The sequence below is a fragment of the Drosophila nasuta genome, chromosome 2L (genome assembly GCF_023558535.2).
Source record: "Drosophila nasuta strain 15112-1781.00 chromosome 2L, ASM2355853v1, whole genome shotgun sequence".
Taxonomy (NCBI): domain Eukaryota; kingdom Metazoa; phylum Arthropoda; class Insecta; order Diptera; family Drosophilidae; genus Drosophila; species Drosophila nasuta.
Window position 1 is genome coordinate 13,322,332 of NC_083455.1, and position 26,303 is coordinate 13,348,634.

The following is a 26,303-nucleotide window of genomic DNA, read 5'->3' on the forward strand; positions in this document are numbered from 1 at the left end:
GCGGAGTTGTGTATCAACAAACCAGGAAATGTTGTCATTGTGCGACCAAAAACAACAAACCCTTCGAGAGATCAAGCACTGAGCTCTCTGTACTCTATACTGAGTAACATGCCAACATTGTCAATGAACTTTTGCTGGGGGAATTTGCTGAAAATACTTTTGGGGCATAGAGACAACTGAACACGTTGAGAGCACTGAGGAGTATAGCAAATATTAACATGTGGATAAAATATGACAAAAATCAAATTGAAGATTTAATAAAGTTGAAGTGTAACTATACAAAAATAGTTACTTAATAGATTTCTTGTGTTTCCTATGAATAATAAATACTTTAAATTGAAAAATAATAGTTTTCAATAAGTTAAAATAATTGAACTCTTTTGCATTTCTTTAAAAATTGATTATTTTATTTTATATTCCCGCTTTTGCCTCCGCTTAAAGCTTTTTAATCCAACATTCTTGAACGATTTCCGCTCTGCAGCAAGTTTAACTCTCATCGTAAACTTTTTACTGCATATTTTAGCCACTTTGCTTAGCCACTGCAATTTCATCTAGCTAAACAATTTGCTGCTCTAACGCATCGGAGACATAAATTTCAATTGGCTTTTAACTTGTGCACAAAAATGCATATTAAAATACTCGAGCAGCAAAAGAGGAGAGCAACAGCTGCTGCAACTCTAGCTTTTACCTGCATTATTTTAATGGCATTCTCATAGTTTTTGCCTATTTTGTCATATCAATTTTGATTGTTGGCCATTACAGCAAGCAGAGGCAAGCCACAAAAGCATGCCACAAAATGCTATGTGAACTTATGAGCACACATTTTTGTGTGTGCCACAGCATGAAGAAGAAGAAGTCGAGCCGGAAATACATCTCTTGGAAAAGGACATTAGGGGTGTCTGATTGTGTTGTGTGTGGCAAATAGGCAGACAAAAATGAAATTAGGTCAAGTAAACAATAAAAATCATCAGGACAATGTCGAGAGTTGATGAGCACAAGAATGTGAACAAGACAGCCAAATGCCAGCGCAATCTATCGAGGAGAGAGAGAGAGACGGAGTGAGAAGGGGTAGCAACCCCTAATGGCATAATCTTCACTAATTTAGCGCTCATTAATTTCTAGCGCGTCCTTTCTTGCTTGGCCCTGGCAAAAGTATGCCGTCCACTTGCCATGTTTGCCTGATGATAGCACAAAACGTAATTGAATTAAAAGTGGCCAAGCAACAGAGACAGAGATAGAAACCGGTCCCAGTCAAAGGACCACAAAGGACAACAACGAGAGGAAATCTTTAGCCATCATAAACATCAACATTGAAGCTTGGCTCAGCGTGTGTTGACAATTCTTTTTTATTATCCCCTACATTCGCTTTTTCTTTTACGTTTTTCTCATTCTAGGAAATTCCTTTGTTTGTTGTCTTTAATTAAAATTGCATAATCAAGCCAAGGACTTGAGAGCATCTAAGATATTTGTTCATCCTAATCAGCATGTCATTTGTGTAATTTGTTGTTATGCGCTAAAACTTAGTCGCTGTCTCTCGCTCTCTCTCTCTCTCTCTCTCTTTCTCTCTGTATCTATCTCTCGCCTCTCTAGTTTTATTGTAATTAGTTGGAAATTTACTTGTCACACACACAGAGAGAGAAACAGACAAGTACTTCACCATCTAATGGCTGCCACATCAGCATCAGTTTACTCTCTCACTCTCTCTTCTATCCTTTTGTTTGGCGAACAGCGGTGTCAGCACTTTTTAATTGAATTGAATGGCACGCGGTGGCATGTTGTTAGCCAAGTTAAGAGCCAACTTGAGCTCATGATCATGTTAGCTATACCACACAATCATTTGCATTTAACTCACTCGCAACTTGACGCCACAATTGTTCAACTTGCAATTTGCTTTTCTCAGCAAAATTACAAGTCAGCGAAATAGTCAAACATAGAGATGACTTCTCCTCATGAGGATTAAGTGCTTCCTGCCGTCCACAATATATGATGAGATTGTCGGAAATTGGCTGGCCTATCTTAAGTGCCAGCAAACTTGTGCGCCAACTTATGAAAAGTACTTCAATAAAACATAAAAAACTTGACCGCAAATATTTGTTATCTGCTCTCAAATAATGAGAGAAGTTTAAGCACAAAATTGCGCACATATACGACGCTAAAAAATAAGGATAGGAAGAAAATTACGAACATATACGACACTAAAAAATAAGATTATATTCACTCTAAGTTTAAAAAGAAAATTGCGCTCATGTCGGACACTAAAGAAGAAGGTAGAGAAAATATAATTTCACCCATTATTTAAGGACAGATAAGCAATACTTGAGGTTAAAAGCTTTTATAACAATAAATTTAAAAAAAAATGTTAAAATTATACCTATTTTCTTTGGAGCAAAAGCAACTTTTATTTAACCATACTCAAAATTTGGTATTTAAAAAATACTATGGAAACTTTCCTTACATATACTTTAACCAAATTTAAAGCTATTTTCATATCAAATATTCAGTCTGGTCTTTGCCAAAACTTTTGTCTATTTCAACGGTCAGAAATAAGCAATAAGTAGCCAGCCGATAAACAGTTCAGAGCAGCAGCAGCCAAGTAAAGAAATGGATAAAAATACTAGAAAAAGCTGAAATAATTTAATAAAGAAAATGTCCCCCCGAAAGTCAGCGACCCAGTGACCTTTTTTTTTGGTGTGCAGTATTTGTGTTGGTTGGGTAGCTGTTGAAAATGGTCGGCATAAATAAAAAAATGTTACTACATTTTAGCACATTACACAAAATAAACGATGAAAGCGAATGAACAAACGAAGGAAGGCACAAGGGAACACGGACGAAGAAGAACAAGCTGAAAAGAACAACAGAGGCCAACGAGGGGTTGACACAGGACTCAATGGCGATGTTGTAAGCCTGGTCAACTTGTGATAAAAAATAAGAAAAAAGAAGAACAAAATAAAAACTGTGAAAAACTGCGAAAAACTGTTAAAACGTTTGGGCAATTTTCGAACAAGGAGTGAGGCAGAAAAAGAGAGAGAGAGAGAGAGAAAATGAGGAAATGTCACACGATGTGGGACTGGCAATCAATTCTGGCTGGGAAAACGTTTATGGCCAAGCATTTTTCAAGCCAAGAACAGGACTCGACTGCTCGAACTTCGACTCGCTTAATTAGTTTACTGACAACGGGGGAAGGTGGAAGGGTGGAAGGGTGGTGTCAACATAACTCAAAAGGGTAGCCTATTAATCTAAATTATTTCGTTAGCCAAGCAAACAAATTAAAATAAATGTTGAACCGAAAAACGCGGCTTAAAAGTCAACAAACTGTTGTTGTTTGACTTGACTTGGCCAAAAAGGTCTCGGTCGAGGGTTGCTCGACAACTTCGACAGGTGTCGCCGTGGCTTCAAAACCCAAATCAATGGCTTCATTAAGTGCACAAGCATGTACAAAAAAAAATGTAAAAAAGGAAACCTGAAATGAGACACAGATATTCATATATCTCAGAGTGAGAATGAGCGCGAAGAGGGCACGTCACAATATTTATCAACAATGCCCTGTGGACATTTATTGAATAAAAAACATTTCACAAGTCTCCGTTGTCTGTGGAGTGGAGCAAAGAGCGAGGGCAACGAGAACGTACACTTGTTGACAGCCTCCGTGTCCTGGGGGCTTCAATTTCAGTTAAGAGGTCGCCATTTTGTGGTGGACCATAATAAAAAAATGCAGAAAACTTTGTGAAAATCAGATTTTAAGCTGCTTTCGACTCTGCACCAGAATTTAATTAATAAAAATTAATTTATTTTTTCGTTTATTTCATTTTTTGTTGTTGTCATTGTTGTTGCGCACTTGCTGTTTTTACTGCTCGACCGACACGTGGCTGACAATCTGATTATATAATATTTTTCAACGCTTTTGATTCGCATTTCCATAAACAAAAACACGCACAGGCAAAATGCCAAAGGCAAAGAGGACTTACGCTTTATACAATCAAAGTAAAAGGAAGTACAGGACATTGCGGATTTACATACCTGAAAAAGAAGAGAAAAAATCGGAGGTGAGTTTTGATTCAAAGTGCTTTAAGAAGCAAATAATTAATTAAGTAAGCCAGCTTAATGCATAATGTTTGCTAAGAAAGAGGCAATTGTAAAAATATATATAGTATAAAATAATTAAGTAAGCTTTAAAACTTTTTGCATAATATTTGCTGCCTAAGAAAAAAAAACAAATTATCTCAGATCAGGTATCAAATTTGTTAGCTCTTCTGAACGGCATATTAAAAATTGTTTTCAATTCTAAAATTAAATGTATTTCAAGGCTTAAAAAGACTTTTTGACGATAAAATATTCAACACATATTTTATAGAATTGAATGTTTTAATGACAGTTAAATTATTGAGCACATATTTCAGACATTTTTATTTTTGAAATGCAGTTCACTCTTTCAGTCAGTCTTTGGCCAAAGCAATTTCGTTTGCAACACGAAATGGAAACATTTATGTATGAAAAGCATTCAATACCTGTTCTTATGGCAGACCCTTCAGCTGCTTTGAAATTCACAGTGATATCAAAGTGCAATTACATGCAGCACGTAGACCATAAAACCAAAAAAGTGAAGCTCAACTCGAACTCCAACTCGTACTCGTATTTTTTTTCTTCTTTCAATCAATACGTATCGTTACACTGATTGACAGACGGACAAAGCCAGCAACTGGCAAACTGACAAACAGACAGAATGACAGATGTTTATCAGCAACATGCATTTTATGGCATTTCAACAGAAATCACACTATAAAAATTGATAAAGCGAAGGGAACATGTTACAGTTCAGTTGCGTTGGGTGACGACAGCCAGCAACCCTCCTCCTCTCTCCCTTCTTCCCTTTTCTGGTCAATTATCTGGGTGTAAGCCAAAGCAGAAGTCAAGTTTTGATAGGGAATCACGTAGTGAAAAAGAGACCATTAAATTTTTAACGAGCTCAAAACTGAAATTTGAATTTTTACGCGCGCTGCTCAAATTAACTCATATCTCGCCTGGAGATCTCACTCTTTAATAATCAATTCAAGGCACGTTGGCAGGGCACCTTAACCCGACTCGCATGGCTGTCCATCAAAGTGTCAATCGATAGGACACACCGCATATCAGCGACTTGCCACATGCCACGCCTCTTTCAGCGCACAATTGCCCTGTCTAAAGACACCAGAGTAGAAACAACAACGACAACAACAATGGGAACTTGTAGTGTTATTTGTCGCTCAGCAGCGACAACAACGTTGTTAGCCACTACAACTAAGTGACAACTTCATGAACTATTCAAAGTCTCCACTCTACTCTACTCTCTTGCCACACACACACACACACAGGTAAGCTATAGTGCTTGGAGGTCCTTCATCCTGCTGCTCGTGGCATTTGCTGTGGTCAGCGTTTCAAGTGCTTTGGCTTTAGCTTCGGCTTCAGCTTCAGCCATGGCTTTGACCATGCTCGTTGTTGTCCCTCTGGCGTCGCTTTTGCGGCTTGTCATCTGTCCGCGTTTTGTTGACACTGCCCCACGGACATGCCCCATGGACATGGACATGAACATGGGGTTGACCAGCTTTGCATTGGACTTATGGTTATGCTGCAGAATGTGTTCTTTGCTCCCACTCAACACGCAGTTGAAACCCAACGTTAATAATTCAATGCTCGCCCGCTTGCTCTCAGCATGCAATAACATTTTGATTTATTTAGTGATAATGCTGATGTCTGATTCAAATCACAGACTGGCTGTCAAGTGCCTATAATACTATATTTAATTGCCAGTGATAGCAAATGCGAATGCATAAACAAAACAAGCCCAATTATGTACAGTAAATGCATATTTAATGTTCGAAAGGCAATCGATTGTGATTATGCCATCGAATAACAATTAAAAGTTACCATAAACTGCATTTACCTCTAGTAGTAAAAGCATTTTATTGATGAATAATTTTAAAGCGATATGTACCCGTTAGCCGATATATATTTCAGTATTTTTTCAGTATATTAATTTCCTATACCTTAATTTAGTATATTTTAAGTGAGTTTATCTGATAAGCGATATACCTAATATAGAGTATTAGTATATTTTTGTATTTTTTAGTATATTGATTTGGTATATTTTTGGTATATTTGGTATTTTAAGTACATTGTTTTTATGCATTTATTTTGCTACTCCACTATATTCGGTATATTATTTTTTAGTATACCGCTTCGGTATATTTAATTTGGTATTTTTTGGCTTTTGCATAATGCACAAATGTAAAAACTATGTAGCATTGAAACAGACCCAGGCAGCATTTAGGTGTATTCGGTATATTTTAGTATTTTGTAGTAAATTAATTTGTTAGATTTTAAGAATATTACTGCTATTTTTTGCTTTTATTAAAAGTGGGCGGCGTTTATAGTTAGACTGTTCCGATGCATTTATTTTGTATTCCTACTTTTCCATTTAAAAACGAAATTATTTCAAAAATCTTCCTTTAGAAATGGCGCATTTTTTTTGGCATTTGCACAATGCACAAATAAATTAAACGATTTTGTGAAAAGAATGCAGCATAGAGAAGAGACAGAGGCAGACAGCATTCAGTTGTTCATTCAGTGATTCGTTCATAACTGCATTCACATATTTGGAATTCAATTAGGGGCTTAAACGCGAATTGCCGCATTATAAACTCATTCAGACAAAAACGTCTGGCAGTCAGAAAAAAAAAAAGAAAGAATATATTAACAAATTTACAACTGATTTAACAATAAATTTCGTGCAACTCGTTGCAGTTTTTCTTTTCTGTGTTTTGTGCACTGCAAATTAATGGAAATAATTTTCAAACAAATTGTTTTTAATTATGCGTATAAATAAAATGCAGCGAAAAAATCAATGTAGCAAACAGTAACATTTTTATGCTCTGTTTTCTGTGTTTTCTGAGAGTGGGAACGGAAGTTTTTAATTTACATGAATATGCAAATTTTTGCTCAACTAAATGAACTGAATGAAGCCCGCACACACACATGGTAAATAATTAAGTAAACTTTAATGAAAACGCAATGGAAAAAGTTGGCAGAGGGAAAACTGTTAATGAGAATTACGCGCACTTATCGACGCCTTCTTTAAATGCCTTTAATGACTTTTGGCATTTAATTCGAGGGCAAGACAAAAGCGAGGAGCAGGAGCATGCGGGAGGGAATAGCAGATTTTTATGACTGTTAAACGTTTGAAGCGCAGGCTTTCATGTTCTGTTTTCTGTTTTTTTCATTGTGCGTGTCGCGACAGTAAAAAGCATTTTCCTTTCGTCTGTTTTCGGTTTTTTTCTGTTTTTGTTGGTTCATTTTTTAATTAGCCACCACATAAAAAGTGAACCCCTCCGCTGAGTTAACCAGCAGCAGCAGCAGCCAGCATGTCACATGTGGCGACAACAGCAGCAACAACGTGTGGCACGAGGCAGCAACAACATTGCAGCTGCCAACATTGCCACAGCATTTGTAAGGTGTCGTTACAGTTATAGCTCTCCTTTTTTTATTGTATGGTATTCCCATATCAACAGAAGGGAGCGGTATTTCAGCTTTTTTGTTTTCATTTCCATTCACATTTTTTTTATGTCCTGCACAGCGCCAACTGTCAACGCTTTAGGAATTCGCTGCTGGCCACGTGAGGCCAAGATAACTATCTAGATAATGTATTTAGCCGGTCAAGTGTTAATGGTTAATGGCAAAAGCAGTTGGAAACATTTCCAAACAGTGATTGCAGTGCATAGGAAATTTATTAATTGCATTTTAAGACCAATCAAATCAATCAGCAAGCAAACAACAACAGTCAATATAACACAAATAAAGCTGACAATCATGAACAGACCTAGGAGAATAGTAAACACAAAGTACACAACATAAATATTGTACAGAAAGTGCGCAGGGAAACAACATAAACAGCAGACAAAGCCCTTGAGAGCTTATCAGCCAAGCGTTCGATTGATAAGCGAATAAGGGAATGCCTAATTGCAGATTGATAACATTTGACTTGCAAAAATGAGGCGGCGAATAATCAAAAGACACAGCGACCTTAATAGTTCACTTTTTTTGTGTTTTTATTGATTTAACACTTTATCAGAAAATAGAATTATGTAAAAATGTAAAGTAAAATTAGTAAGAAAGCTACAGTCGAGTGTTCTCGACTTGAGATACACGATAAAAGCAAAGCACTCAGGATTTATTCCTAAAATATACCAAATTAATATACTAAAAATACTAAAATATACCAAAGGATATACTAAAATATACCAAAGAATATATTTAGTATATCGAAATACTAATTTGCCTTAAAGTGAAATACTAGATACTAAAATATACTGAAGGCCATATTTAGTATATATAAATACGAATACATTAAAACAATAGAATACAATATATACCAGATCCAAAAAATACTAAAATATACCGAAGACTATATTTTGTATATTGAAATACTATAACATTAAAGTACAAGCATAGAGTACAGTATATACCATATATCAAAAATACTAAGTTATACCAAGGTTTATATTTGGTATGTTCAAATACTATTACATTACTACTACCCTACCAAAAAAGGACAATTTTTACCATATACCTAAAAATATTTCATGAATAACTTCTACCAACTTTTCTCTGACCTTATCGCAACCAAAAATTATTATTAATACGTCAGTATTATATATATTGATTAATTTTTAAAGCTTTAATATAACCTGGGAAGGTAAAGAAAGAATGCATGGAAAAGCTGCGGCCTAGAATTCTCATTAATTGCAGTCATATATTTTAAAGTCTCTAGCAACTAACGACACTTCCATTAATTGTGCATACATTTGGAATAAATAACTTTCTATATCGCGCTAATAAACAACAAATTAAATATCAAACATATTGCCCACACGACTTGCTCCATAAATAAAAGAGAGAAACACTAAAAAAAAACATAGAAATAAAATGCAATTGCATATAATTTATGCAAATTCCAAGCGAGCTCAGCTAAATGCTTTTAAATGAATGCTAGCGAAAAACGACAAATAAAAAATACAGAGATAAAATAAAATAAATACTGTTTGTTTGCACAAACGTTCAACACAGTTTATTTACCTTCGCAATACTTTATAAAATGAATGGGAAAAACTGTTTTATACCAATAAAATTGCTGGGTATCTTTTAGCTGTGCCACTAATTGATTCTGCCATTTTATTGCTAATTTAAATGGTGAATAAATAAATAATGATGCAAAGTGTTGGCACTGCGGTCTTTAGTTTATGCATTTTGTTTCGTTGACATTTCTATGGACACCTGACACGATATTTTATGTGTGTTAAATAAATTATTTTTCGCGGCCATTCTATAGTAGCTCATTTATTATTGTAAATAAGAAAAGCCCAACAATGCGCATATTTGCATAAAATGTAACGAATTGAAACAAAAAACTGTCGCATAAGAGATTAATTGAAATTAATAAACAATGTAATTTGTCAAGCTCCAAACATTGTTCACATTTTTTTTATTCAAGAGTAATATGAATATTTTGCAAATTTAATTTATTTAATTATGCAATTTAGTCGAGTGTATTAAAATGATTAAATGCAGCAAAGTCACTAAAAAAAAATACCAATAAATTATGAATTGATTAAATTCAATCTAATAAACCTCAAAATAAATATACGAAAAACAGTAGCGCACTAAAAAAAATCAAATAAAATACTCGTATAGCTTTATTAAGAGCAAAGTTAAGTAGAATTTCAGAGCAGTAAATCTCAATTGCTGTCAATAAAGCTGGCAGCAAACTCGTAAGTAAACCCAACAAAAAATATTTTACAGAGATTTACTTTGGACTACATGACAAATGCATTTGCCCAAATTTCCCCCACATTTTCCCCGGCAGCCATAAAATACAATTTTTAAAAAAATGTTCACACAAAGTAGTAGCAACAATAATAAAATTTTAATAACATTTTTTCGGGTTCACTGGGCGGGGTCAACACGCTGGCTGATGCCCACATTTTGCTGTTGGGTCGTTAAATTTTCAACACAAATCAAAACAAAAATTATAAACTAAAGTGCAGACGACAATCAATGAAAATGGTCAGAGAGAGTGAGACCCTGGACAGTTGTCAACCGAAAACTAATTAAATTAAATCAATAATAGGCGGGCGGGAGGTCAGACAATCAGCTCTAGGGGCACAAAGTGATCGGGTCCACAGGGATTTAACAGAGCACTGAGCCCACACAATTAAAACTTGTGCCCCGAAAAACACACAGTTGACCAACAAAAACGAAAAACTTTGAAATGAGCAGCAATCGACATTTTTCGAGGGTCATTAAAGAGGGGCAGAAAGAGGGAAGGCAGTGAGGTAGGCTCCGGCAAAAGTAATTATATCACAAAACATTTATAATTTCTCCACTGTTGGCGCAAAAAACCTTGACAATTGCCTTGAAACATGCAAAACGCGCATAAATTACAGCAACAACAACAAAAAAAGAGGAAAAACTGCGGCGAAAAGTACGAAGGAATAAAAGGAAAATCGCTGCGAGAAAAGCAGAAAAACATTTCCCAACTGCCTGGACAACAAAATGTAATTTTGCATTTAGCATACACAACGAAAAGGAAAAAAAAAAACATTTCACAGATAAGCATGCGAAAAGTTAACAAACAACAACATGCCACGCCCACTTTGGCGCCCACCATCAGCAACATCATCGTCACCCGCAGTGTATTTGACATTTATGGTGGAAATAATTAGAAGCTTACTTATTGGCCAGAACAGCATGAAGCGTGAAAGTGAAGTGGAAATTATAATAATAAAACAGAGCGATGGGCGATGAAAGGAATATGGAATGAACTCACGATAGTTCCGAGTTCCGAGTTCACAGTTCACTCACAGTGAAAAGAGATTGCGAGCTTGCCTCTTTGTGTGTGGCATTCAGTTAATGGCAGACATAATTATTTATTGCATAAATGAAGCGAGGCTTTGAATAAAACATTTGTGGTATTAAAAACGAGGCAGTATTAACAGCCGCTAATAAAAGCTTTAAGAGAACTCAAAAATATTCAAATTACTGAGGAAATATTTATTGGAAATTTAACTAAGAGATAAGAAAATATTAAAAAGCAGAGTTCAAAATCTAATAAAATATATACAATTTTTGGTTAATACGATAATAACTTCACTATCTATGATTCCCGAAAATTTGGTTGCAATGAGATAAAAATTGTATGAGTTATTTAAGACAATCTGGTATATTTTAGTAATATATGGTATATTTTGAATGCAGTACTATATAATGAGCTTAGATTATTAAGATAATCTGGTATGTTTGTTTAAGATAATCTGGTATATTTTAGTAATATGCGGTATATTTTGATTGTAGTACTATATCAATATACCAAATATAGCCTTTGGTATAGTTGAGTATTTTTGCGATACATTAATATGGAAAATAAATATGAAAAAATAAATTTTAAAGAAAAATCGCATATATTTATTAATAATTTCCAGCTTTACTTTAAGAACATCAATTATAATATCAATTATTAATAATAATATCAATTATTATTAATAATAAGTGCCAGTCTTAGTGTTTTACTGCCTTCTTTTCCATCCACAAAGTATATTCCATAAATAAGCAATAGCATTAAATATAAATGTGTATCCTAAAAGTTGTTTTTGCCGTTGCTATTTTCGTATTTTATGAAGATTTCGCCGCTTAAATTGAGCTGTCCAACAATTCAAGACCCTTACTCTAATGTTTTTGCGCATTAAGTTGTTGATAACTCGCCACCTGTCTGAGGAATAGGATGGGAGAAATGGGTAGCTTCGATGGTGGTTGGAGACTTGACTGTGTTTTAGGCCAACACTTGGCTAATTACGGCCCAATTACAGAATGTATTCACTTTTATGTGGCAGCAGGTCCCAATATAATTACGCAGAAAAATGAATTACATAATTAATAAACAAATTCAGCGCAGTGCTAATTAACTGCCTAGAAGCAAAGGCAGAAGCCAAGAGGCCCAGACAGTTGTCGAGACAGAGAGAGAGACAGTGAGAGTGGGAGAGAGGGAGATGGAAGAGCATAAGAATGGAGCTGAAGCAGTGAGTGTGTCAGGAGTGGGAATTAAAGCAGCAAAAGCCCAAAGTCAATGCCCAAAATGAAAGGCTCTTCAAAACACACCCACAAAACACACACACCCAAGCACACACACACACACATACACAGTTGCTAGCACACACACAGACACACACACATTTAGAGCATAGGATAACGCATGTAAGCAAATGGTAAATGGTAGAAGGCAGAAAGCATATCGACTTAATTGCTGACAGCAGAGCATTAGAAGCGACTGCGATGCGATGGGTGGCCAAAAGAGAGAAGGGAAAAAAGCAACAAAAAAGTGGAATAGGAAATGTATGAAAGAAAGAGAAGAGATAGAGATAGAGTGTGGAAGGCAAAGAAAGATAGAAATAGAGTTATAGAGCGCTTGAGGATGTGTGAGCGTGTGGTGTGCCAATGAGCATTGGTGGATCAGCAAAAACCCCAAAAGAATGGGCGAGAAGACATAAATGATGGACAAGCAGATGCCCTAGAGTTAAGCTTAGAGTAAAAGATACTCTCTATATTAGATTTATGAAGTTAGAAAACTACCTGAAATAAATAATTGCTTTAAATGAAATTAAGTCATAAAAATGCGTCTTAGATAGTCTTTAGTAGTAATGGGTGAAAAGACATGCCAAAGAGATGCCCTAGATTGAAGTTTAGAGTAGAAGATACTCTCTATATTATTTTTATGAAAGAAATAAATATTTGTTTTATATGAAATAATATCATTAAATTAAAAATGCATCTTAGATACTCTAAAGTAGCTTAAGAAATAATAATATAATTTTAGAAGACACTCTATGTTATTAGTCCAAGAAAGTTGAAAAAAGAAAACTGAATAAAACATAGTTATATTTAATTAAAAAAGATTTCCTTTTATAGAAGGAATACAAACATTCCATACAAGATATTAAAAACTATAATTCAAACTGATGTCAAATATAATTCAATATTATTAGTATAACAAAGTTGTAATAATAATTGTAATACTTAATACAACAAATTTTTCATTGAAAATAATTTCCTTACATAGAAAGAATAATAAATTTCTATATAAAATATTGAAGATGATATTGCAATTTAATGTCAACAAAAATATTCATATTTTGAATAATTGAGTTGCTGTCGATTTGTCTTTTGAGACTCGAGCTAAGTTTCGTGACAGCAAGTTTATTTAAATTAAAACCCACATTATGAGCATACCCTTATCAAAACTCCAACAGGGTATGTCAACTGCGCAGCGCAATAAAAACGCAAATTAAACAAAAAGCAAGTAACAAAAGTTGCGTCACAATGAAAATCCCTTTTCAAATGCTGCCAAACACACAAACACACAAAAATAAAAGCAACATTTGCCATTTGGCAGTCAGGTAAGGATAAACTCCTTGATGAGGGGGCGAAAATTCCTATGTGTGTGTGTGTGTGTGTGTGTATTTGCCTTGCTTAATTCAAATAAAATTGCTCGGCATTTGCCTTTTGGTTTTTGTGTGCTGAAATTATTTTGTCACAAATAATAATAAACTAAACTTGGAGCCCAGCCCCAAAAAAAACATGCGCTATAATTTAGCAGGCATTTCATTGTTCTAGCCACTTTTCCCAGGTGCATAATTTGCAGTCATTTTTCACGGCAAACAAAACTTATACTATTTAGTTTTTTCTATTTGCTTTAGAGTGAAATGCTTTCCCCTCGCCTCGCATGATTTACCCTACACAAAAAAGGGAAAGTACTTGCCACAAAAGGCAGCGGCTAAGTGGCAGTTTATGCTGCCAAAGAATATTCCGACATATGCATTACCTACTCGACTCGACTCTCCTCCAAACTGGACAAAGTCATGCCCCTTTGGAGCATTTGCCACAAGCTCAGGGACTATCATTTTTTATTCCCTGGAGTCTCGTGCTTGGCCAGTTTAGTTTGGCTAGTGTGTGTGTGTGTTTTCGGTATGACAGTGATGCATGCTCGTAAACATTTTAATTGGCACGCATTGCTCGACTCGACTCGACTGGTAGAGAGATGTGCCCAGATAAGGTAATGGTAATTGATAAACCCATGACATAATGTCCACATGCAGCATATGCTGGCAGGGTTTTTGTTAACCTTAACAGAGTCATAACAGTAAAAGGGAACATTGACAGTAAAAGCCAAGATTGCGCCAATGGAAACAGGAATAAAGCAGTTGTATTAAAAACATTTTTGAATTTGTATTAAGAAATACAATGGAAATACGTTTCTCATTTCTTAAGATAACGATAAATATTTTAAAACAGTTAAAACAAAAAAGATAACTCCCAATAATTCTAACAAAGTCAATGGCGACAGGAATAAAACAATTGTATTAAAGAAGTGTATTAATGTGCATTATGATATGATGTAAGAAATGCGATGGAAAAATAATTTATCATTTCATAAGTTAAGTTTCATAAGTTAACCAATTTTTAAGACAGTACAAAGAAAAAAACTTGATATTTCATGCAAGAAAAATGTTTCTCATTTTATAACAAATATAAAACACTTAAGCGGAACATAACATGAAAAATATAAAATAATTTAACATTTCACAAGGAATCTAACATTTTTTTAAAGGCCTTTTTAATACATTACATTTATGTTTAATCACATTATATGAAAAAAAAAAAACAAAGTAATACAATAAATAGCATATCATTCTATAACAACTCCAAGACTATTTCAATATACTTAAACACTTACAAAAATAAAAGAAAAACTCAAAACTAAATAGTTAATCATTTTGTAAAATATCTATAAGTATTATGCAAAATAAAAACGAACTAGTTTTTCACTTCATAAATAATATTTAATAAATATACAATTTATTATCATTCAACAAAAACTAAACAGTTAATCTTTTCTTAACGAATCTATAAAAATTATAAAGCCCTCAAATGAAATATTATATTAATGTTCAATAATATTCAATGCGAGCAAAAATAAACGAATTAAAAGAAATAGTTTCTAACTTCATAATTAACACACTTAAACGAAACATTAAGTTGATGTTATATTTAAAGCAAGATAATCAAAAACAAAATTTCATAAGGAATTCCATGATCTTAAAGCACTTAAATCGGACAATCATAAGCCAGTCGAGATTGATATCTTAAGTGCTTCCAAATAAATTTAATTGCTAAAGAAGATTTAGTTCAATTAAGTGTGATAAAAAAAGAAAGGCATTTGAAAAAAATGTAGTTAAACATAACAGTTAACTAGATGTATTAAAAGGCTTATAATAGATAACATTATGATATACCACAATAAAAAGCAAATACAAAACAAAACCAATCAATAACATTTCCATTTAAAGACAAAGCTAAGTCTTTAGTTAAAATATAAAGTTGAATTTCAAATACATGAATCAATAGCAGCAAACGAGCTGAAAATATATATATATGTGTTATATATATATGTGTGTGTGTGTCTGGATACGTATCAAAAACTATTTTATTGTTAGAAATGGCAACATGAACATTGCCCCAGGGTTGCACATGGATAAATGGATGAAGAAACAGCAAAAAAAAAACGTCGAAGGAGAGAAAATGCGACCATGTTAAATGGAACAAATTCAGTGCAATCATGCGGCAGCCACACAGGGGACAAGAGGGGGTGGGAATGTGTGTGGCACAGATGCGGGGCACGATGTGGCACATTGTGGTGGTGGTGACTAAAACATATAGACACAGAGAGAGAGCGAGAGGAAACATGATGCACTTTGATGGCGTCATAAATTCAGCACAGCAATGAGAACAGCAATATGTTTATCCTTATACAAGGATATAGCCAGGATGCATAATAAACTGCAAATTAATGATTCGAGTGAAACAAGTACTATAGTGGGAAAGTACGCGATGACAGGGCTAAAGACACAACGATATTGCATTCCCGTCGCTCTTTTTAGTTACCTGTGTGTGCCCAATACAGGTAGCAAAGGTGTGAAAAATGTCACAAGGCAACAGAATTGTGTGCAAAAACAAACGATAGAGAAAGACCGAAAGTAAGAGAGAGAGAGAGAGAGAGAGAGACAGTGCAGTTTAATGAGTTTTGGTGTGGCTCTGATTCAGCTCGTGCCTTCCTCCCTCTCCCTCTCTCTCTCTTCTCTTCTCTCCTCTGACTAGGCTTATCTTATCAACACTTTCGTTGTCACTTTTCGGCTGTCTGCGGGCCTGGCCTAAATGTTGATTGAGGAATGCGCTGTTGCCATTGCGTGTGTCATCATTCAACCTCAACCTGGAGTTCTACCCACTTTTTTCGTTCGTTTTGATTTTCGTCAGCTGCCTTTTGCCGCCTTTTTGAGTCAGCTGCCTTCCCCCTATCCGACAACTGATTTCAGCTTGTTGTCCATTGTTCCAAACTGAAATCTGACTTTTGTATCTCTGACACCAAAAGAATAAAATCCTGCATCGCTCGCTCAGCTGCTCTCTGAGTCACAAACTCGCATTTACAACAGGAAGTGCCTTACCTCGATTTAATAATCTGCAGCTCATCTGCAGCACACAACATTCAACTACATCTAATCACCCTCAAAGTACTCATTATATCGTTGATATCTGATACTTGTGATACTTGTGCCTTGCCTTATCAGTTTGATAGGCAATCATGAAGTGCCTCAATAGGTTTCTATTTATGCGCTATGACATAGGCGAATGTTTTAAAAATAAACTGAACTACTTGTAAAAGAAATTAAATTTAGTAAAGACCGAAGATTAATTTATTTGCTTTTATTTTAAAAGTATCACATTTATCATTTACTGCTTTATATTGTTATCTGTAATTGCTTTGGCAATTTTTTATCTCCTTCAATTAATTGTCAAGTTAAATAAATATGTTCTACGCTCTCATTGCAATTTTTTTGGTTGTACCTAAGTTGTAAATTTGCCATATTATAGATATAATTGACAAACTATGCTGAATAATTAAAAAGTACTTACTTAAATATAAATGAAAATTTAATACAATTTCAAATTGTTATGCTTATATGTAAAATATACTTTCAATATTATCCTTCTTAAAGTTGATTTATCACAAATTCATTGCAAATGAATATATAAAACAATTTAATTTTTGGCTACAAAATGTATTTTAAATATGCCCTAAAATAAGGTAGTTTGTTACCTTATAAGCTAATTTATTTATTTTTTGTACCTTTTTCAAAAAGTTCTAAGTTTTAGGTATTGTTTTGAATATTCTGTAAAATATTATAAAAGACTAATCTATTTTTTTTTTTTTGTACTGTTTTTCAAAATTGATTTATAAATTTTAAATTTTGTTTAAAATATTCTCTAAAATATTATAATATAACAATTTATTTATTTTTTTATACTGTTTTTTAAAATGCATTTTATAATTAAAATTTTTTTTATGTTCTCTAAAATTTTATAATACACTAATCTATTTATTTGTTGTGCCTTTTCAAAAAGTATTTTTAAATATTAATTTGTCGTCTATACAAATTCCCTAAAATATTATAATAGATTAATTTGTTAATTTCTTGTGCCTTTTTCAAAAAGTATTTAAAAATTTTAATTTTCGTTTTCAATATTCCATAAAATATTATAATAGACTAATTTATTAAGTTTTTGTTCCTTTTTTAAAAAGTATTTCTAAATTGTTACCCAAGTGTTTAAATTTATATAGTACAAATTAATTACAGATAGACTTCTTGACTTTATGACAACTTTGTCTTTCAATACAACTCCATACAAATCTAAAAAAAAAACAAATCCTTAAATGCACAACATTTAAGAACTCTTAATTCGCTCTACTTTTCCATTATTTAAAATCATTCAATCTTTTGCTCAGCTACAGTTTGCTTTTTGTTTAGGGGAAAGTGAAAGAATGTAATTTGTTTACAGTGACAACTCCATAGTTTGTTGTTGTGTTTTGTATAGGCAACCTTTACTGTAGTCAAGAAGCTGTGAATTATTTGACGCTTTTCATTTCTATAGCAGTATTTGCTATTCATAGCCCCCGCTCTCATTTTGTCTCTCGCTTCTATTTTGCTTTTTGTCTACTCTTTTCTCTACCTGTTTCCCTCTTGACCTGTCTCGTCGTCATTTGAGTATTGCGCTATTCTCTTCTTTGTTTTGCGAGGCGCGCTGCAATTTGTCACTTTTTGCACTCGGCATGTCCTTTTGCTGTCTTGTGCTGTCCTGTTTCGACACTTGAGTCCTTGCGCCATATTAAAATTTGTGTGTTTGGCGTTGACATTTCAGCTTGATTCGAGAATGGAATTTGTTAATTTCGCATCGCAGCCAGGTGTGCTTAAGCTTTTCGAAATTAAATTCCAACTAACTTTAAGATCGAGTTCACGCCTAAGGAAAAGACGCAGTGGAAAACCCAAACTCAAAACCCAACTCAAAAAACTTATCGCTAAATTAGCGTGCCAAAGTTGTTAGATTGCGACACTTGGCAACCCAACAAACAAACAAAAACAAACAAACAAGCTAAAGCCGAGACTAGACTAGATAGAGGAGAGTTATACTACATAGAAGGAAAACCCAACCTGAAAGGGGAGGGAGGCAGGGTTGAAAAATGCTTAAGGAAAAACAATTTTGCATGAAAAATGTGCGCGACGAGCAGACGGACAAAACGAAGGGCCATAAATTTTCGTGGTAGACAAGCAGCAAAAAAGAGGAGAACAACAACAACAACAACAATAACAACAAATAGGAACTGGAAAGGAAGATGAAGGATGTTAGCCAGGATGTGGTCAGGATGAGGTTGCCTCCCCTGCTATGTTTTGCATTTATTTGGCCAACAGATATGAGAGAGAGAGCACTCATTGCTGTCTTAGGTGTGTATCTTTAATAAGTATCTCTGAGCATTCTAATAATCTTCCTCGACTATGACATATGAAGGTGTTTTCTGCTAAGTTCCATTTCACGCCTTCTTCCTACTCTGCTTAATATATGCAAATGTAAATGATTTATTTGCTACTAGAATTTCATGATTCCATTAAAGGCACTTTGCATTGAAATTCAATATTTAGTTCTTCCTAGGAATTTATACAAATAAATAATAAACAAATACTTCAACGTGCAGTGAACTCTGTCGGTGCCAACAGTTGCTAAGTTTATTCAACTAAGCTTCACTTATTGTAAGAAAATATTATAATTATTTTCAATAAAATGCTAAATCATATAATACCATAATTAATGGTATATTAATTTATAATAAGTAATTAAGTAATTATTTTTATTAAAGTGCGATATTTGTTAAAAATTGATTGATTTTTTGTTTTTCATATTGACACAATTCTTAAAGAGCATTTTTCTGGTAATCTTTGAAATTAAAGCCTTAATAACGAGTCCCAATTGATGTCTATCTACTAAATGACAATTTACTATACAATGATGACAATTCATTATACAATTCCCGGTGAGCAACAATTAAATTTCTAGTTGTAATATAACTATAAATGCTTAGTTCAAATAGCATGTAAATATTTACAAAATTTATTAGAGATAAGCAGCAATTTCGAGTGTCTCTCGACATGTGATAACTGCAAATTGATATCAAAGAAATTCCCCTAGGTGCACATAGAGAAATAAAAGTTTGACAATTTCATAAATGAACTAAGATTTAAACCAAACGAAAAGCAATCAGAAGCAAAAGGAATAGCTAATAATAATAAATAATAAATAAGTGCTAAGAAATACTAAATTCTAAAATCCTCATTCCTCATTTAGGATTATTTTCAAATAACTTTAAGAAATGTATCAAAGAATTTTTAAATGCAGATTGTAATCGTATTATTTTATGCAGTTATGCAAAGGTATACTTTATAGTATAAAACTTTAACAAATGATAATCTATACTTAAATAATTCTTCCTTGTGCACAATGGGAAAAACGCTTTAAATTAATGAAATTTAAGACCGAAACGAAAATATAAGCTCCTGAATTGAAACCTTCTTTCTAAATATGTAAATATTGAATCGAAATTGTTTATACCTCATTTTACAATTCAAGACTATATTCGATATACAAAATATTTATGACAAAAGTGTTCTTTAGAGAATCCAAAGCTTAGATAAGTTATAATGTAAATGCGAAATTATATACATTATAGCACAATGGGAAAAACGCATCACGACGGAAAGTAGAATAGAAAATCTTAATTTTCAGACTTTTAAATCTTAAATATATATTGTTTTCTTATTTAAACTAAAGATGATAAACATTCTCATTTCACGACTGCACTCGTTTTACACAAGTTCATGGCAAAAGTATTTCTTAGAGAATCCAAAGCTTAGATAAGTTTTTCATATACCACAATAGGAAACCCCATTAAATTTAAGAAACAAAGTCGGAATATAAAATCTTAAATCGTAACTAAGTTTTTGACATTTGTATATCTTGAATGAAAATTGTTTCTACGTAATATAAACATGGTAAACATTCTCAATTCAAGACTGCACTCGTTTTACACTTATTTTCATGGCAAAAGTATTCTTTAGAGAAGCCAAACCCTAGACATTCGATAACAGCAAAGTGATACCAAAGAAATTCCCCCTTTTTCTAGAGAGAGAATGTCGGTTACTCACCTTTTGTGCCTTGCAAGTGACGTTGATGGACTGAACATCGTGGGTCTGGTGTCGCTGCTCCCCGATGCACTGACCACAGGCTGGCATCTTGCAGTTGAGACAATACTGAGAGAGGGTTTCCTCGTGCTCCCCGCACACGGATTCTCGAGCCTGGGCGGCGCCACGTGGCTTCACAAGCGTGTGCTTGGCCAGCGGACCACGAGCTGGGTGACAGAGTTCGCGACACTGATCGCAATAGCGGATCTCGCACTGCTCGCAGATGAGGGAGGCGACCTTGGGATCCGTTTCGCACATTTGGCAGCGCAAAGCTTCGCGGGCACAGAAACGATCCACGATCGCCTCCATGGCGCGGTATGTGGGCAAATTGCGTACGCCGCCATCGTCGAAGAAGACGAGTTTCCGGCACAGCGGACACGTCAAACAATATGCCGCACCTGGTGGCGCCACCACCGAACCTTGCAACAATCCCTGCAACTGCCCGGTGCCCGCATACGACACGGGACGCGATGTGTTGGAGCAGCAAACGACTCCCGAGTCCGCCTCACTGAAGATGCTCACTTTATCGGATTGATCCTGATCCGAGGTGACGCTCTCGCTTCCGGTTGCCGAGCTTGCGGTGCTCGCCGCCGAGCTGTGTGAACTGTGTCGTGTGCCTGGAGCTCCTCCCCCAGCTGCTCCTCCTCCTCCTCCTACTCCTGTGCCAGGCTGTCCATTCACGGCGGAGACTCCTCCGGGTGCCACGCCTCCATTGGCGGTACCAGCTGGACCTCCGGGTGTGTAGGGTGTTTGTATGTCGAGGGCACAGCCCAGGCAGAGGGCGTGGAAGCAGGGCAAGAGCACGGGATTCGCGTACAGTTGCTTGCAGGTGGGACAACGTAGTTCGTCCTCCATTTTATTTAGTTACTAATATTGTTTTGCCAATTGGGAACACACACACACTGACACTTTTTGCACTGACTGTCAACTGTTAATTTGCACTCAGAAAATTCAGCGTTGATTACGCATTTTTAACAGTTGCTTTTGCTTTGCTTTTCCTTATTTTCTTTGCACACTCAAATTCTTTTGCACGCAATTTTCTTGGTAAACACGCGTTTTAAAATTTCCGTTGAATTTCGTCACTGAAACAAATTCATCCGCTATTCGCTTGCAACACGTCCGCTCGCTATAAAGGTTCGTCGTAGACTAAACTGTTAAGCGGCTGTTAAGTTGGCTGCATGCCGCCACGCAAAATGCACGCTGTTAAGTTTAACAGGCGCATGCATGTTCGCTTACAACCGCAACCGTTAACGAACGAACAACTTGACGAAGCAACACATAACAGCACAACGAACAATTCGTTGAATTCAAATTTTCTTATCACTGTTAATAGTTGTGTTAGAAGTGCTGCAACTCTGATAATGATAAGCAAACAATTAATAAAAAGCCAATTGACGTAAAATGAAAATGCTGCAACAAACAACAAGCGTTATATGTAGTGGAAAGGTGGAAGGTGTCAATTTTCAAATATTTGATAAGTAGTTGATTTATAGATAACATTTGAATATATATGTATGTACAAGAACAATTTCGTAATTACAATATTTATCTAGGCATATTTATTAAGTTATTATATAGAGAGATCATATTATTATATCCAGATAATCAAGAATATGTATAAGCAGTAAGTTAATATATTCTAATGTTATAGAAAATCATATTATTATGATTATCAAATGAATATTTAGTGTACGTTATCAAACATTTACTAGTTTTATTACTTTTAAGAGTGCCGAATGTCCCAGCAAACATAATGTACAAATGCTTCGTACAAATGTACCGAATGTTGGAACTCAACACAAGCTGTTAACATTAACATGTTGAGTTGTGCCGCCGCTCAAGCATGTTCGACTGCAACCGAATTTGTTGCGCGCGCCAAGAATCTTAACATAGATTTGTTGTTGCTGCTACTGCTGCGTCTAATGCATTGTTATTGTTGTAAGCCGAAATTCGTTGAAATTTGGAAATTGATCGTGAATCGTGTGCAATGACAAGAAATGTTAACGTTTGCATTTTGTAGGCCACAACGCGACACTTGTTTTTTATTTTCGGGACAATTACCTGTGCCAGATAAAAGGGCAGCAGTAGAGAGACAGAGAGAGAGAGAGAGAGAATGAGAGAACTGATAAGAAGCGGGAAACGAAGTCAATCGTCAGAGTGTTATCGATACCAATACAAATATAAACAAATTGATGCATGCCGTGTATTCGTGTTGAACTGCAGGTAAAGCAGAAAGCCATGAGTTTGCCCAGCTAAGTTAATCATAGCCAACAGGTAACAACGGCAACAACAACAACAGGTAACTGATAAGGCAAGAATCCGTCCATATGGCCGAAGAGGTGTCAGATCAACAGCAACAGCAATAACACAACAAATATGATTAGATCCAAGCGTTGCGTCTGTTTGTGTTTTGGCTGTTATTCTTGTTGTTGTTTGTCATCGTCGTCGGCAAGTTTATTTAGACATCGAATCAGGCATTGGACGAAAGCCAGAGGCAAACAGAACCGACAACCAAATGTGAATCGATATACTCAACAACAACGGCAACAGCGCAATCATGACAGCAACAACAACCACAGCATCACCATCGCCATCGACAGCAACAACAACAACAACGGCAACAAAAACGTGCGTAATCCGTTTGACTTAATAAGCCACGCTCTCAATTTGTGTTTGCTGTCCGCAGACGTCAGCGTGCGTGGGAGCGAGACAGTCTGAGTGCAGCACATGTCAAGTGTTGAGCAGGCGAATGCGTCGAAAAGGAGAGCGTGAGAGTGCGTGAATGTATGAGTGCGTGTGTGTGAGTGCAAGCGAGTGAGACGATTGACCACATGCTTTGCAAGAGGAGACTAGACAATGGGAGTTGGGGCTAAGCAATACCTGATTTTAGTTTTGTTATTTTTTTTCGGTTATGCTTCGCACTGCTAGTTGCCCCCTTCCCCTCTTAGCTATCGACACATTGCCTATGCAAATATTGACATGCAATGTGTTGTTGTTCATATGCGTAATTTGCCTCAATTTATGAGTGGATAAATGTTTGCTTTAACTGTCGTTGTTGCTGTCGCCGTCGCCCCACTAATACTGACCCCCCTCTCCCTTTTTTCATCCCTCGATGATCCGTCGTCTCCTTCCATAGCAGAGGCGCCTAATTGCTTGTATTTGTATTGTTATTATTGATTTGAGTGGATTTTTACAAGGTGCGAGAGAATCAGGGCCAATTTTGACTGACTAGGAGCTACCCTGGTATTATCGAAAAACAACTTTCGTTAATAGAGTTTTATTAATTGCATTATTAAATTGGTCAGCACTAAAGCTGAATTATATGAACATAGTCGACTAGTAAATACTCTGTAAATATTTTTGTGGTCAAGTGAAAAATGTACTAAAAAAAACCGTAAAATAAAATGCACTAGTCGAATGTAAAATATAGTGAAAACACCCAAGTTTTTATATATCGTACTTTAAATTTGTACCTTCATAAAATATTATAATTCGATCTATACAGAAACTATTAAACTAATGAGTTACTTATTTTTATCAAATTCTCAAATATTATTTATACACACATCTGTTATGAAATGTAATTAAAAACAGATCAATATGTAATCTTTATACTCTGTTCTAAATTGGTTCAAATTACTATCAAGTGCACACAGAACTCCATTCTTTAGTATTTCAAGTGTTAATCATCGCAGTTTATTACGAAGTATTTTTCCCTTTTTTATGTATTTTTAACTATTTCTCAACTGTTAAATAGACTTCCTTTCGGTTCATATGCATGGTGAATAAAGGCTTAACTGCCGGTCATAACTCACAGCGAATAGTTGGAAAATATTTAAAAACTTTTAACACATTTTCGGCGTCGTAAGACCGCCAAAATCCCAGTTACACTTTCGCACCCTTAACCAACAAGCAGCAGCATCAGCTCTTCCCTTCATCTTCCCCCTCTTGACTACGTAAAAGGTTTTGGCCCGCTTTAAGGCCATATATCATGTCGTGTTACCAGTCGCCAGTCGCCATCATGGCCAAGGACATTCACAATATGCGCGCATGCATAAAAACGCAATAATAACAGCCGAAAATTCACTCACACACACACACACACACACACGCATTCCCACTCACACACGGACACCCTTTCTCCTCCGTCATGGTGAAAGGGAGTATTACTTTTGGTCACCGCGGGTGCTAAACTTTTTTCTCTCTTTTTTTCCCTTCACTTTTTTCAGAGAGTTTCCCAAAAATAAAACAAAATAGAAGAGGAGCTCACTTTTTTGAACGCTTTGTGGAAACGTGTTCACGTGAGTGTGTGTGTGTGTGTGTGTGTGTGTGTGTATGTGTGTGTGTGTGTGACATGGAGCTATCCTTTTACTTAGCAACAGCTAACGGTTCTTTCATGCGTTTGGCTGTGTTGCAAGCGGCAACTGCGGCTGAACGAGAACCAGAACCAAAACCAAAAGCAGACGCGTCCCCCAAATGCCCGTGCCTGACCAACAACAACAACAACAACAAAAACAACAACATTAGCATCAACAACAACAACACAACGACATGCGAACTCAACTATAATAACTAGCTAAAGTGAAGAGGATTCTTTGGGGTTGACTAACACGATACCCTGTAAGTACACATATGATTTATAGAAAAATGGTCCTAAGTTCCATATAATTTCTTAAGCAATATTCTAAAAAATGTGGTACAGAAAAAAGTACTTTTAGGAGCCATATAATTTATAAAAGAGTTATACAAAACTGTTTTGTATTTAAATTTTACATTGTCTTAAAATTTGTTAAGCTTTAAGTATATTTAAATCGATAATATCATTTTAGTTTTAATAAAATTTTTATATATTTTAAATTATTTATCTGCCTTCTTTTCTTACTTTTCATAGCTACCTATAAGAATACTTACCTTCTTTATTCACAATTCCAGTTCAATATCCACTATTGAGCATATTATTAATTTCAATTAAATCTTTGCTTGAGTTTAATAGAATTTAAATTTATATAACGGTTTTGTATTTAAATTTTACATAGTCTTCAAATTTGTAAAACTTTGAATATATTTAAATTGATAATATCATTTTAGATTTTATAAAATTTATATTTTTCAAATTATATAGTTATTTTTTTTTTAAATATTTATTTGTCTTATTTTCTTACTCTTCATACCTACCTATATATATAATACTTACTTTCTTTATTCATAATTCCAATTAAATTAAAATTAAATCTTTGCTTGAGTTTAAGAGAATTTAAAATTATATAAAATTACAATATTTCAAATTTGACTTTCATTATTTTTATAATTTGTAAATTTTGTATACTTTGTAAAATTGTTACCTTTATTTTTTCTTACCTAAGTTCGGATTGCTCAAATTGCTACAAATAAAAAAAAAATATAAGAAATAAGTACTCAGAAAATACTAAAAATATTTCTTTATTAAATTAATGAAATTTGCTTTTAAGTTAATTAAATATTTCATATACTTCCGTTGGACAACTTTCCGTACTTCGATAACAAAAAAATACAGGGTATGCGAAATAACAATATGTAAAAAGTTTAAACAAAAATGGAGTTGCCTTGTTTTCCCCCGCAATGCAT

The 26,303-nt window shown here is 34.8% G+C and overlaps 1 protein-coding gene across 4 annotated transcripts in view; it reads right to left on the reverse strand.

Annotated features, from left to right (window-relative positions):
* Window positions 1-21,844, reverse strand: part of LOC132798050 (E3 ubiquitin-protein ligase TRIM9) — a 102,562-nt gene extending 80,718 nt beyond the window's left edge. For 3 of the 4 annotated variants that reach the window (XM_060809779.1, XM_060809773.1, XM_060809769.1), the window contains exon 1: window positions 20,664-21,844. In XM_060809779.1, coding sequence (XP_060665762.1) covers window positions 20,664-21,554 — 891 coding nt within the window. In that variant the 5' untranslated portion in view covers window positions 21,555-21,844. Of the gene's footprint in view, window positions 1-3,765; window positions 4,018-20,663 lie in introns of those variants that run through there. The other variant, XM_060809788.1, reaches the window with a different exon arrangement.
* Window positions 21,845-26,303: the final 4,459 nt, after the last annotated feature.